Source organism: Homalodisca vitripennis, chromosome 1 (genome assembly GCF_021130785.1).
Source record: "Homalodisca vitripennis isolate AUS2020 chromosome 1, UT_GWSS_2.1, whole genome shotgun sequence".
In the NCBI taxonomy this organism is placed as follows: Eukaryota; Metazoa; Arthropoda; class Insecta; order Hemiptera; family Cicadellidae; genus Homalodisca; species Homalodisca vitripennis.
In genome coordinates this window covers 54,106,286-54,122,415 of record NC_060207.1, presented here as the reverse complement: position 1 = coordinate 54,122,415, position 16,130 = coordinate 54,106,286, and the positions used below count along the sequence as shown (strand labels likewise).

At 31.6% G+C, this 16,130-nt stretch overlaps 1 protein-coding gene across 1 annotated transcript in view; it reads right to left on the bottom strand.

The window, feature by feature from the left end:
- The window catches only part of LOC124361886 (inhibitory POU protein), an 83,346-nt gene extending 71,716 nt beyond the window's left edge, over positions 1–11,630 (bottom strand). The window contains exons 1-2 of the mRNA XM_046815976.1: positions 11,454–11,630; positions 5,924–5,981 (exon numbers count right to left, since the gene is read on the bottom strand). Coding sequence (XP_046671932.1) covers positions 5,924–5,981; positions 11,454–11,600 — 205 coding nt within the window. The 5' untranslated portion in view covers positions 11,601–11,630. The remainder of the gene's footprint in view (positions 1–5,923; positions 5,982–11,453) is intronic.
- Between the last annotated feature and the right edge of the window lie 4,500 nt (positions 11,631–16,130).

Genomic DNA, 16,130 nt, shown 5'->3' with positions numbered 1-16,130 from the left:
CTATCCCGTTTTAGTAATACGAGTATAACACTGTTAATATTCTAAACTATGATATTAGAGTAAGCTCTATCGAAAGCTTGCGGTCTTCTAAAGAATAGTTGTTATGTTATGTGATATGTGTATTTATGTAATGGGTTTTTTATGAGTGAAATTTAAAAAAGTAAATGAATGGAAGAGCCTCGATTAAATTATTGGGTGTTTTACCTGGATCCCTGAACTAAACTCTTTTGCAACACCCAGATTTGTATATCATGTCCATATCACTCCGTGCATGCTCAGGATTAAGTTATGGCTGGGTTTACTCTTCTGCCTACAGGATATTACTACGTTTCTACGTGGAACCTGAGTAGCTATGCTTTGTGCGTCCTTAGTTATGCCTAGTTTGATATCTAGCACGAATCTTTTTAGAAGGACGTTTTCTCATAACGGACCAACAACAAACTGCTAGGGCACTTCATGATTCTTAGAACGTTTTAAGATTAGTGATAATCCAAAACGACACCCTCCAAACAGCAACGGAAGTTATGGTGGCTTTGCTATCACTCTTCGGGGTGAGAATTACGCTAACTTCATGAACATTAAAAAATAATTTTATGTTTCATATAGAAGTCTACAAACTACGAATAACATTTAATGACCCGTGCCATGTTACTTGTTATGTTTGGGAGAATTTCGGTGTTAACTGTTAACTGTGTTAACTTACCGTCGCGTTAACTGTCTTTAGGCAATACTGTGACTGCACCCTTCATACAGGACGTTGAAGAACGTCGCGTCGTCCGTATGCCTGACTTGTATGTAAGCAGCGATATGTTCTTTGTGTCACTGCTACGTGGCAGAGATGACTAGTCACTTGGACACAATAACTTGATGAAAGCTCATACATGATCACTTGGTTCATATTTATACATGACCACTTGGTACAGGTCCATGCAGAAACACTTTATGCGTAACCTGGTCTTCTCAAGTACGCAATTATTAAAGATATTCCTGTATCGCTCACATAGACTGTTGTGAGAACCATGAGTAGATTTTATTTAAGATGACAATGTGATTTTCATCATTTTGTTATACAGCTCATATAGATTATCCGTATGTTGGATTACCCTTCATATCTCTCTTTCTGTTTTTTTTCATTCTAATTTTTACTGTTTGTATCCTTTAAAAAACCTTCTTATTCAGAGAAAATATACCCTGGTTTCCTTTCACAATAAAAAAATCAACGAAAACCCATACTAAAGAGCTCTACGGAATATGTTTTCTTTCAAATTCAGTTATCTATGATGCTACTAGACATGAATTTATATTGTTCAGGTAGTTCTTAGAATGCCCCTGCCAAACCTTACATAATGTACTTATTCATCATCTATGCAATGCTAAAGAGTTATAAGATTTGGCAAATATGGTATTGAACATTAATTTTAATATAATTCTATAAACGTTGTGACATTTTAGTGGTTAGATATTTTATTATTAAGAGCTTCCAGTACATTGGTTTAACATATAAGTAAAGTTATTTCAATATACTTACATTTTTAATTAAAATATACCCATAAATAATTGATAGTTCCAATCATGACCTGCGTTTTATAACGGAAACCCTGTAGCTTTTCCTCGATATCATAAATATCATCGTTACTTTGACACGCCCTACAGTGATGAAATTTCTCACGATAGTCCAACTAGAAAGTTTGATTTTCATTAATACTGGAAAATATGATCGGGTTGAAAGTGAATTTTGAAACAGCAAATCATCAATCACGTAACAAAGACTCAATGACCAGTTGATATCAAAACACGGATCGGACGTAGTAGCGATAACGAGATCAATCATCTGATTACCGGATGCAAGTGTTATCCGGTTACTTCGGATTAACGATTACCGATTACCGGATCTCCCGATTGCAATTCGATGCTGAAAATGTTCCATCATCATGGCCGGGATTTCATTTCATTCTGGCAACCCTTCCGATTCACTCTGCAATGTGCAGTGGGGTCCTGACATATGTAAATGTCTTACATTGTTTTAAGTTTCCAATATTGTACTAGATAAGAATAAGGCTAAAATTAAGCATGGCACAATTATTAAAAAAGCGTGAATACAATTTATTTAGCAAACAATTTCATCAAAAACTATACTTTCCTTGTTATACAAGTCAGAAATACTATCTATCTTTTGTCAGTAAAAATATTTATGTTTTCTTTTAACAGTGTACCATGGTTTAAATTAAATGTCATTTTAATATGTAAATCAATACATGTGTTCAAAATCAATCTTCCCGCTGCGATGTATTTGGCTCGGAAACGTTGAAAAAATAGATATACATAAAGTCCATACTTAACAAATCTCATAAATTGTGCTCGGGGCTATTTGTAAATGATGAGGCCAAAATATTATTCCATGGCAAATCTATTCTGCTTAATAATAAATATTGTATTTCAGGTATGTGTTCATATTTTTATAGTTTTATGCAGTCAACAATTAGTATAATATTATAATAACAATCTTTGTCGTTTGAAAAGAATTATGTAAAGTTGAAATAGTTATAGGTATTCGAATAAAACCTGTATGGTATTTATATATAAACCTGTTATTTGTGTTTAGTAACAATTTTATGTTATAGTCAAAACGTCAATTTCCGAATCACAAGAGGTTTTTATTTCAAAATGTATTATGAATAATTAGACAACAAATACTTGATACTGTGATACATTTAAAAAAAGCAAGATATTTAAAACGTACTGATAGATGAAGAATTTTTCCAACAATCATAAAAGTACCGCGGGGATGCAAGAGTAACTTTTACTGCTTAGGTAGAGTTCATACACCATCTTAACTATCTTCCATATGAATAATTTTTAAGCAATTAAAACGGTTTAAAATATAAAACGATTAACTGTTTTATCCCTCTCAATTACTATAATCTCCTGAATAATCTCTTGTTATAAATAAATAAACTGGAAAGCAGAACAAAATGTAAGGCTACTGTTTTTACCAAATGAGCACTTCAAATTTTAGCTATTTTACTGTGTTAACTTTGGATCAAATTCCATATCAGGTATTTTGTATAGTAAATTCATTATTGACATAGTGTATAGCATAAGTATATAGTTTTAAACGGTACATAAATAAATACTATATTATGTTCATTAATACATTCAATGTGGGCTTAAAAAAATAAATATAGTGCTTATGACCGTCTAGATTTCCGGTATACACCACTGTGAAGCGTTAACAAAAATAATAAATCACGTTTGAGGAAGTAACATGTTTGATGCGAGTTCATCAGCATCAGATATTAGAAATCTTTCCATTCTTATCATAATTTCAGAGATTGTAAAATGTTCTTAGTAAGTCTCATGGCGTTATGTTAATTAGCTAATGGAATGATACCAACTAAACATACAGATACTGATCGAGTGAACCCTCAGTCGTTCTTGAGGTAAGACGGCCGTGACGAATAGGATTCTAGAAAGCTATACAAAGGTAGTCTACAATATAGACTGATGCGTAACTATAATGTTTGATTAGAATCTTATTTATTATTATTATAATTTCTGCAAATATAATTTTGTTAGGTGATTCCTAATTTAACATAATTTAAGGAAATGCATGCCAACCATTGCCTGCTTAATCAATATAGCCTACAACTTTCAATTTCATACTTTAAGATTTTTATTAAGGCAGGAATCTTATTGGAAAGAGCTCGAACAGAGAGAAACGTTATTATATCAAATTAGGGAAAGTAAATGTTATTAGTTATTTGACGTTATACTGTACATTGAAACTAATAAATAGGGCCGGAGTTTTATGTGCTTCACGAAGTAGTTAACGAGGACGACTAATGGGGTAAATTAAGTTTTTTGTGTCCTAGTTCTTGATATTTTATTCCGCGTTTTCCAAACATATTGCATATGTGTAACCTTGTAGTATAACAAAAATGATGCTCCATCCCGCCAAAAAGATCATGCCCTCCAAACTCAAATTCTTGATAGGAAACGTTACTAAGTTGAAGATTATTAAACGTGGATGGGTTATGCCATTTATAACATCTGTTTCGCGTCCATGCGTTTGAATATTTATATCCTTAAAAAATACTCAAATGCAAGGATACATATTTAACCCTCTTTGTGCTTCGAGAGCGACCGTAACAGCTAGAGTTTCTTACAGATAATAGCTAATAAATAAAATATTATCAACTTAACTTCATTATGCCTTATATAAATATAAATAGCAATAATATGTTTAATATGGTCACTTTATCGTAACCTAAAGGGATCAGTATTTTGTATCCAGCTAGAATTCTAAGTAAAAACACGTTAGTGACTTGCTGACTTCGAGTGCTAAGTTTTAATGACAACCGTGGATCGCATTTTCCGATAAATTGTGCAAAAGATAGTATGCTGACATAGTGAAGTATCTGCACTACGTCACACACGTACATACAGGCACTCGTCGTATTTGTAACAGAAATGTTTGTGTCATAATGCGTTACAATTTTTTTGCAAATTACTTACTATATTCAGTTGTTCACACTAATTAAAAAGTGTGTTATTTTAGAAGATAATTATTTCATTATATAATATTTTGAATTTTTTGAATTAGCGATTTAATATAATTTATGTGATAAAGATACTATTTAAAATAAATTAACAAAAGTTACAGTGGTCAAACCACCAAGACAATAAGTCATAGGACCAAAGACAAGCAGACTCTGCGCTATTTTTAGATTAAACAGTTTAGTTAAAAACGTATAGAATCGTCCATTAATCAATCGTACTTTACCGAAAATGGTTTATAGATCCGCCCTCCCAGTAAGAGCGCTTTATGTTTTTATTAATTGCTGTACGATTGTTTCTGATGAAAGTGATCAGGAATACTACCATCGTCAGGAGTGAAATGTGAACACAATAGGTAGGTATCGACCCATTGCGGTATTGACCTCCATGTCAACATGGCTGGGCGCAGTTGTTTATTTTTGTTCAGTTCAAGTAGTGGTCGGAGAATTACGGTACTGGTACAATACCACTACACTGCTACACTGCTACACTGCTACACTGCCCCTTACACCTTTCTCCCTTTACTTCAAACTGGTTCATTTAACTAGTACAGAACAATAGACTGTTCGTAAAATACAAAAACAATATTTATCAGAGAACTTTGTAAAAAAAATTATAAATTAAACTTAAAACAAATTAGAATAAATAAATTAATAATAATGTACAAGACACACAAAATTATTATACACATTTATGTTTATTTCATCAGATACTTCAGAATATATAAAGCCGTAATGTTGTATTTTATCATAATTTTCTATATTTGTGCGTTATTCTGTTATTTATTTTGTATTAACATTAAAAGTTAAAATACTTTAATCTTTGTATTTTAATTTTTTTACTTTTATAAATAAATGGTTGAATGTCGGAGTCATGTGTTTCAAATAATTAGTATTTTAATGAGTGTAACGTATTGAACAATAACATAATCTCAGTTTTATACATTAGTGTATAGAAATGTTATTTGAAGTATATTATTAAACCTGCAATCAAGATCTTACATTATTTTTCTTTACCACACTCAAATAAAGTTATTTGACAAAACAGCAGCCAGCTATTTATGTGTAGTAATACAGATATTTATTTTTATTTGTACTAAAATATAACGCGTTACTTAACAAAACCAGTTATTTTTTCAACCAGTTTTTAAAAAGTAAATTTCATTTTTGGCTATGTAATTGGGTAATACCAAGATTCAAACTAAATAAGCAATTAAATTTATTACAAGCAATCATTAAAATCAATATTTAAGTTTTAATATTTATATTTTGGACAACGAATTCAAAATATTACCCTTCATCAGGTTGCTTATCTTGTATTAAAGTATACATATGATAAATAATAAACAGAACATGCCGGTACATACTAGGGTAACATAAGTTTTGCGTGGACATGCGACTTACATTCACAGCACATCCATATTGCTGCAGAGGAAATATACATTTCATTACTATTGCATAACAGTGTTGTGACATGGTATATATTAGAATGTCTATTGTAACACAGATGAGTTCAATTCAATTTGTATTTCAAACTTTTTACATTAATTGTATATCACAATTGGAACTAATGATGAGGATTACTTACTACGTTGTATAATATAAAAACCTCTTGAAATAGGATTTTATTCAGTGAGTTTTACATTTCATATCTTGTTTTAGTGGTTTTTTTTAGTAACCATTGGGTTGTACAAGTTTATATACACACAATAGTTTAGTTATAGTTAAACATCTTGAATCACAGCTTAAAATAAACATGGTATTGGTTAAAGCTCAATGTAAATAGGCTTTAAATGTTATTATATTATATATTTTAAATTTCTTAATGACAGCTGATTTAATAATAATTTCTATATTTAGCAGATTTATGCCAACTAAATTTATGAGTTGATGTGTTCATAAAAATTAATAGTTCACATGACACATATTTTTATAACATAAATTTAAAATACACAGTAATACATTCTTTGTAAGTGAGCAATGCATTGGTTAAACTTACATAGTAACATTCTGTTATAATCCTACATTTCTTTCTTTCTTTCTTTCTTACATTTTTAATTTTATAAACATTTATTTATGTTTTTTTGTCAAACATATGCTTGGCCCGAATATAATTTTGAAATGTTTTATGATTTTTAAATAGAGGAACATGAAAACATTCTTTGTTTAAAGTTTGTTATTGACGATGGAAGGCTGAAAGGATAACAGAATTTCGGACATTTACCATCGACTCGTATATAACTAAAGGTGAAAACATTATTCTACAAATTATTTGTCCAAGAGTAAGAACTAATTTTGAAAATCAAGATAAAAATCTTTAGATGTTTGTGTAAGATGACAACTTTTCTTTAGCAATGAAAATAATACATTTAAAGACGAACCATAAATATTGTATTTATCTCTAATTTGCCAGTTATTAAACTTGCGAATAGCCAAAAACAAAATTATCGTTACATTACAATGCATAAAGGTATTTCCAACCGAGTTAATACAGTTAAGAGTGACTCCTTTCTGTATTTTCACCTGCAAAGACATTTTTGAACACGATTCATAATTTTTATATGATCTACGCAATCGATCGCATGATTAGATTTAATCTCAATGTGAACATAGGTGTGAGTTATTACGAGTAGTAACTTGTATTTATAATAATCATTAAGATTTGGGATCTACGTATGGTTTGTAATCATTACGGAAATTATGGATTAACTCGCGTTACAGTTGTGTTTCTCATTTACGTTGTCAATGTGAACATAGGTGTGAGCTATTACGAGTAGTAACTTGTATTTATAATAATCATTAAGATTTGGGATCTACGTATGGTTTGTAATCATTACGGAAATTATGGATTAACTCGCGTTACAGTTTGTGTTTCTCATTTACGTTGATTTCAACATCGCAATGACAAAGCTTATGTATTAGTTCAATTTATTAAGGTCGTTGTTGGATTTTTAAGAGGCTATTTTTTAAATTTTATAATTAGAGCTCTACTATAAGATATATTTTGTTAAGATAGGAAAAATAAAAATTTGTTCATGCATGAAAAATTGTAGCAATCACTACTAAAATATTTCGCATATAGGGTCAAGGTAAAAACTTTGAAGATAATAATTTTTATAGTATAGTATGTAAATCATAACAAAGGAGGAAAGCATATTTTTAATGAAATATTACTTTAAAAAATTATGTATTTGAGATAAAATATGTCAATATGGATAAAATATGTTTAACCATATCCAGAAACATATTAACTCTGTAAAAACTTCATTATTCTTAACAGTTTACGCTGTGTCCAAATAGCCTATATCAAACCAGTCAGGTTAAAAGTAAGAAATTTATCGTTGAATCCTTATTTTGTCTTTCCCAAGAGAAGGAATCTTAAAGGGCTGTGATTATAAATTTAAAAAAAAAGATAACAGAAAACTGACTACAGAACGCCAGTACTATCCTATACTGGCTGCAATCAGTGCATGTTTGCACTAGGGGGTATTCTAAGGCGTGCTTCCCTTTTCGTAAATTTGAAATGGAACATTTTCTACAATACCTTTGTAGTCTGGAAGGCAGTATTTTTTATTAAATCGTTATACAAATTAGAGTTAAGAATATTCATTTTTCATGGAATGAATTCATTGTTAGATGTAGGACTAATAGTGAATCGGCTAACAGTGTTTTGAATTGTAATCCTAATATGTCGTATTTTTTAATTATACTCAATTTACAAAAGGAGAGAACAAGTAACAATTTACAAAGAGTGAACTTTTTGACATCCTGGGCTTATAACGGATACAATGCTACATCAACAACACAAGTAACATTAAGCTTTATACTCACAACTTTGTTTATACACAGTTATATGTTATCAATTAGTTGCATATAGGTACATAATATACTAACAAGGATTAGAAGATATTTCTTAACACGATTGTTTTGATTCTAAAAATTTCACAAAACATTACACAACAGATATTTAAGATTATTGGCATTGATTTTGTTGACAATGTATGTCTAACATTACACACAAAAAATCGAATATGGATGGTATAAAATGTTGTACCTATATATGACAAAATTGTAAATGCTACTGAACTTAAATGGACTCATAATTATATATACGGCATATTCTTGAAACTTTCTCTGCATTATAAAATAAATACAGAAGTATATATATATATATATATATATATATATATATATATATATATATATATATATATATATTTATAATATGTAAATATAATACATATTAAATATATGTAACACTATGTGGTTTTAGTTTAAGGAAGATATAATTTTCATTAATTATCAAGAAATAGCATTCTAACAACTAATAATACATATATTTAATATATAGTAATTATTTAAGATGTTTCTCTTTTGCAAGTTAACATATGTTAAAGGTACCTACTCTACTATTAAATAGTATTTAATTCAAAGTATCAAATTCCATACATTTCACAAGACCATTGCAATATGCGGTTTCAATATTTATATTGCTAAACAATTACAAATCCTATTTAATAATTATTTTGTATTAAATTAACTAAAGTTCTGCAAATTTGGTTTTGTTGTGTTATGAATGTACATTTTGATTGGTGAAGTGACTTGGGAACATCTGATGGTTGATCGTGTTACACGTTAATTCTATAACACTGTTGGTTTCCTTTTAATGTCAATGTTTTCATTAATATGTAAATATTTTTAAACTAAAATAATTACGGAATATTGTGTCAATTGATACTTAAGTTTTGTAACTGAAGTAGTATAAAATAATTGCGGTAATTTTCAGCATACAGAATACAAACTTAATTTAATGATGCTTTATAACATTGCACAGATCATTCAAATCTCCCTTGTTTGCATTTATAATTTTTATGGCATAAATCGCAAACAAATATAATAATAAGTATTAAAATTATAAAACAAACTAGTTATACGATATTAAAAAATGTATTAGTTTAAAAGGTAAAACGAATTATACGTTAAAATGCGAGAAAAATCCGACCTTGTATATCGTCCTAGATTGTTTACATACCTTAAGTCAAGTAATAATTTCTCCAAACAATGAGAAGTTTATAACAACGATTTAAATTGGTGATAGCCTTTAATCTAAGACCAGAAAAATCATATTCTTCTCTCTCTTCCTCTCTTTGTAGTATATTTCCGGGAAAAGTATTAATTATGCAATAATATTGTAAAGTTTTTATTCAATTGAATGTTTTAATAACTGGTATTTTAATAGCACTTTGTTTTTATTGGTGAGATGTAATTGGTTGTATATAATGTGTAATATACTTTAACAAAATGTTGTAGAATATAGTATTGCCAGTTTAATAAAGAGTATTATAGAATCTGTTTATAGAAATATAGACGAGAAAAAGGATGAGCCCGGTTTAAAAACAGTTATTTCAGTCTGATACTGTCCCACAAAATGTTGTAGAATATAGTATTGCCAATTTAAGACAGAGTATTATAGAATCTGTTTATAGAAATGTAGACGAGAAAAAGGATGAGCCCGGTTTAAAAACAGTTATTTCAGTCTGATACTGTCCTACAAAATTGTGTACTTTGAAAACACGTATGAAGGGCTAGGATAATCTGGGGGACTTTAAGTAATATCGATTTTGTCCATCTAAAATTTGGTGTTAGTTTTAAATTGACACGTCAAAAAATATTAGTGTTAAGGTTTATAAATTGAGAAGTACAAATAAACTACAAATCTGTGTACAAAGTATATGTTGTTGTTAAAAGAGCCTATCTTGTCATTTATTTTAGTTAAAACTAGCAAAATATTGTGCCTATGTGGTACAAAAAACTAGTATTTTAGCTTTAATAATGTATAATATTCAAAATGTATTTAATTTTTTATTCGTAGTATTATCTTAAGTTTCCTGTTATTGCCTACTTTTAATTAGTTTATATCAATAATAAGTTTAATAAATGTATATTAAAATATTTATAAAAGATGAAATTAACAAAACTATTTTTAAATAGAAGATTTTGATTTAGTTTTATGTAAAGCTGCTATGGTGGTAATAAATTGACGTTTAGAAGATATTCAAGTCTAAAGTGAAGGAGCGAGCCGGTTGTTTACGTTCCGCAATGGCGGCTACACGCTTGCGCACAGGCGCACATTTTGGTACTTTTTACCCGTCTTAGTCATGTGACTTATAGGGCACAGATTTAGACATATCTTGAGTCAATAACTTCTAGCAGTAACTACAGCCTCGCGTGTTGATGGCCTGGGAAGTGTCTAATGTAGTCTATTAGAGGATTACTTTACCTTTTTTGCATTTCTTTTTCTGTTAGCTATTGGTTTAAAAAAAAAAAAAAGAAATTAAGTTATATTTTATCGGTTTTATAGGCTCTTAAGTCATTTATTTTTAAAGAGAAGGTGCAATAACGAAATACCAAGTAAACAATTTGATATACCCTTGATAGTTAGCATAATACAAATTTAACTTAATTTAGATTAAAATTTTCTTTACCTCATAAATTGAACTATAATGACAGTATTTAGGTTTGTTACCTACTATCTTGCAATAACACATGGTGTGAATATTAATGTTTATTTATCTATGAATAACTTCTAATTATTAAAACTATATGATGAAAACAAATATTTATTATGGATTAGTTACACATTACTCAACATAGTTAAATGTAGTTCACCACGATTAAGAATAGATGAAGGTTTGCATCAAAAAGACTTTTGGATTGCAAATGTTGTGGAAAAATAAATCGATATTGAAAAAGAAACAACCTTGTATGTCAAATGTCTCGCATGGTTTAGTGTGGGGAATAGTGTTGTCCTACTACAGTAAGCCATCTGTATGGAGTTATACATGTTCTAATGAATGTGTTGCGGTGTATATGCACCAGAGAGTGTAAGGTACTCACCGAAGGGTTGGGCATGCAGCGCCGCATGGGGTCGGGGCTGCGGTAGGTCGGTGAGTAACGACCAGGGAAGCATGGCCCAGGAGCCGAGATGGGCAGCGGACTCTTGCCCGTCATCATCTTATCAGGCGTGTACATCATGAGGTCCATGGCGCTGTAGGGACGTCCGGCGGGCACGGGCAACACATTACACCTGGCGCCGCGGCGGCGACGGCCGGGGGCGGGAGGGTGGGGGCGGCGTCGTGTGGCGGGGGCGGCGCCGGCGCACAGGACACTCCCACCCACCTCGCCGCCATGCTACCCCCTCCACCGCCTCCCCTCCGGACTGAAAATTTAATTGAACATTTGATTTGCCCATTATACGGACTATTGTTGCAGGGGGTTTAATTGATATTTATTTCCCGAGCCGGTGACACGCACAGGCGCTGCTGTACTGCTAGACCGCGGTGAGGGATGAGGGCACCTGCCACGGCCGCCGACGTCGACGAGAGAGGGTGCTGGTGTCGATGAAGCGTTTTATTTATCGGCGACTCCGTAGGTCGGGTGAGGGGTTGCTCGACAACTTCCCCAACCACAGCAGTGCGAGGTTTACGGAAACGGCCGGAAAGGATAAATTTGATAAAGAATCCTATTTTACTGACGTAATACGCTCATCTCAGACCGTGTTCCTATTTGGAAACATTTCTTGTTGGAAGTAAGATTCCACAGTATATGTGTAGATCACTAAAAGATATTTATAAGTAGCTATAATGTGAAATTGGAAATTTTTCGTAAGCCTTCAATAAACGTTAATTAGTCATTATACACATAACATTAGATGAATTAATATTTAATTATATAGTTGCAGTGTGTAATATTACGATGACAACTACATTATAAAATCTTCTGTTAGTCTTACTTGTTATAGTGTAAATGGTTTGCTTGTTAAATCTCAGACACAGTTTTATTGACACGCCACTTTCACATCACGTCAGTATTATAAATTCACATGTAAAATAGTAGGAAACATTGCTGATGTTAATCTGTCTACGAAACGAATTGCATCCTCATGGGAAACGCTACCATTGTAACCCTCAATAGGCCAAATAATTTAGTCACGGCTTCGTACGAAAAAATAACGTAAGGCAAAATTACTAACTTAACCTATAAACATTTTCAACTGAGAGGGTTGTTTTCTCTATATAAACTTGATCTTATTTTAGTAAACGACGGTATAGTCTAAATGGTTTACAACTAAATACTATGCTAAAGAAAATATATTCAATAATTAAAAGTACGGCGTTGTAATTGATAAAATATAGTTCTGCTATATTTGAACTAAATTAATTAGGCCAAATGCAGTTCCAAATATAAAAAAAACACAGTCCTGAAGACATATTTCTTAAAAGCTCATCTCCTGAATTCTGCACTAAAATGCGAGTTACTGTTGCAGATAAAAGATGATATTACCGTATTTGCACAGTTTGGAGGTAAATTATGGCCGTCTGCACACTCAAATGAATCAACAGTTGACTGAGGAAGAAAAATTCAGAGATTGGTAAAAGAAAGATCTGCTGCATATAATCGGATATGGTGATTAGGACACAGAATTTATATGATCGATAGATAAGAATAAATAAAACAAATCTAATGTTCTAGTCTCATAATAAATCATAATAGAAAATTACAGAATGCAAACTTTTGAAATTTTTATTAAGATATATTATATGTAGGGCCTACTAAGAGGCAGCTGAAAATGTGAGCTTTGTCAATAACAGTAATAGAAACATTCTGAAAAGCTTTGAAGCAGACAGAAGAATTAACATCCACTAAAGGTTATCTACAGTTAACACAGCTGTGGTGAGAAGGGTGGGTTCAATGTGAATGTTGAGTTTTGCTTCAGTTCACATTCAGTGCAGTGTCTGAAATCTGATGCTGGCTGACATAGACTAGACTCCTGGATTCTGGAGTCATGTTCGTCTGATCTAAGAGATCCAAAAGAATTTGGTGGCGAAGGAAGCTCAAAACAAACGATTTGCATTATTTCGACATCGTTGAGACAAATAGACTACAAAATATAATGCAGTCTATGAGAAAATAGAGGAAAATAAAATGCAATCTTATTGCCTCATCATGTACACATGTATGTACAATTCGATGTTCTAGACACAATTTCAAAGCACGGTGGAACATCGTATAAGAGTTTTCTACAAATAACGTAGCTATGATGGAAAGAGTTGGTTCTGTGTCAATGTTGAGTTTAGCTACAGTTCACCTTCCTCTTAGTGCACCGTATGAAATCTGACGCAGTCACAACTTCAGACGTTGCATTAAGAGGAAGATGAACCGGAGCTAAACTTAAAATTTACACCAAGTTCTCTTAAGATTTCTCTCCGAATTTTTATTTATTATATATTTCATTGTTAATTTATCAAGTTTCTAATATTTTAGTAAGATAAAAAAGAGACTCTCGGCTAAGTAAGACTTAACCATAAATGGGACACATAATAGTTAAAATGCACAAGAGTTCATTCCCTACTACAAGTTATTTATTATCTGTAACTAATTATGAATAATAAACTTAGAAAAATAGTCATGTCACACAGAAAGATGATACAGTGTGAAATACATGTCTGCATTCCTTTGGTTCAGATAGTCTCCATAGGCTAATGGTGCAGCTTTATTGATATTGTACGATTACATAAGATAAAATGTTGAAAAATAGTACGTGGACAAGCCAAAATTTAACAAACAAAATAGATTATTTAAGATATATGAAAAATGTTCGATAACATAAAATATGTAAATATTCGTCCCGTAACGCTGACAGTCAAAAACAGCAGAATCTATTTGTTGATCAGTTATTACTCTTCTCCTCAGTAAGTTTAGTTGGTAAAAGAGTACATTCATGTTTTCCTGAGATCCAAAACTTGTAGCAAAAGTTCATACATTGGTATCGCTTTCTTCTGATCTTAGATAACATGTTAATACATAGATAGAGGAATGCATTCCATTGGATTTTTATCCATCGACTTGCTCTGCTTTGTTTCCTGAACCTCTTTTGTTTATTTCGAATATTTGAATTCATTAACAGCTCAACTCAATCCTTTTATAGTCTACTATTATTTTTTTTCATACAGGATCAGCACATTAATTATACGGTAAATGTAGCCAGCGTGATTATAATTTCTTTTTCCTCACTGTGGCCACTTTTTACGTGACAGTGTGAATTACTATTATCGATAAAGTGTTAACTGCGTTAACAAAGTCAAATGTTTCCCTCAAGAACATAACAGAGGTGTATTTAACAAACTGACTGCTTAGCACGTATGAGAGTATTGAAGGTTAAATACATAAAGTGGACCCGCTGTGAAGGTGTTATTAGAGCTGATGACGAATGGATTTCAACAGTCCTTTTAATAGTAGATGTTTTGATAGGGGTTGTACGGATTTGTATTTGAAGGTCACCCAACTGGACAAACTTTTTGAGCAGATGGGATCAGTTACATTTAACTTTCAAGGTGCACTTTTTGTCTTGTCCCAGCCAAAAATTCAAAACCCCAAAGTAAGGTGAAGCTCCGATCTTCAGTCTAGAACAACGTTCTATTCCAATGGTTGAAAGCGATATAGTTTTGCCATTTGAGGTTAAGGCTATAAACAGTTTCTAACTTGATGATGATGATCTTCCAAAATGTAACGTAATCTTTTCTCGGTGGAATTGAATTACTATGGAGTGATCCTTAAGGTTGTATCGGAATAAAACAAGTTGAATGAGGAAATACTTTTTGATTTTTATTTGATAGCGTAGAATGCTTTCCCTGAAAACGTTACAAGTCAATTAAAAACATTTTCCACAGATTTCTGTTTGAAAATTCTAACTAGACAGACTTTTCATATATCTTGTATCTTGTATAATTGATTCAGTACAGTAAAAACTCCAATCGTACTGTAAGTGATTATGTGATTACAAGGATCCATATGAGTATTTCACCATTCCTGGTTGAATAATTGGTGTACGGCAGAACTAGTGGAATAAAGCACTTCGCATTAAAAAAAAAAAAATGATTTTGAGTCGGGAGAGAGTCCGAACGGTGACGCCACTTAACAGAGTAGGTGAACAATGCTTTTAATTAGCAGGAATGTGTTCAGTTCCTCCACCGCTCGATCAACCCAGCAAAAGATGAAGACTATGATTTAGATACCCTCTGCTGGATTTCATGTGCAGATGATATCTAACACTGCTTGTAAAATGACCCAAATATGCAGCATATCTTTGATGATCGTGTCTAGCACCATAATACTGAATGCTACATGACAACAGGTAGTTTACCCATGCTGGTTGCACATAATTACTTACTCGATATTAATGCATTTATTGGACGACGACATGTGTTCACTGGCATTTCCGTAGTAAGCGCAGTGCTTGTTTTGATGAAATACTTATACTTTAAAAGGGTGACTAAATTTTTGGATGCATATTTTTGGATGGCCTCAATCTCTAAGTAAAGAACTCTAATTAAATAACGAATTAGTTGAGTACATTTAATGAAATAGTTAGTATGTTGGATTTTCCTAACAATCTCTTAAAACTGTGTTTATAGGATTAAATTAATTGTTTATTGTTGAGATTTTTCGACTTTTGAAAGAATATTTTATCAAAACAATAATTTGGAAATATTTAGACAAGTATGACTAGATAGA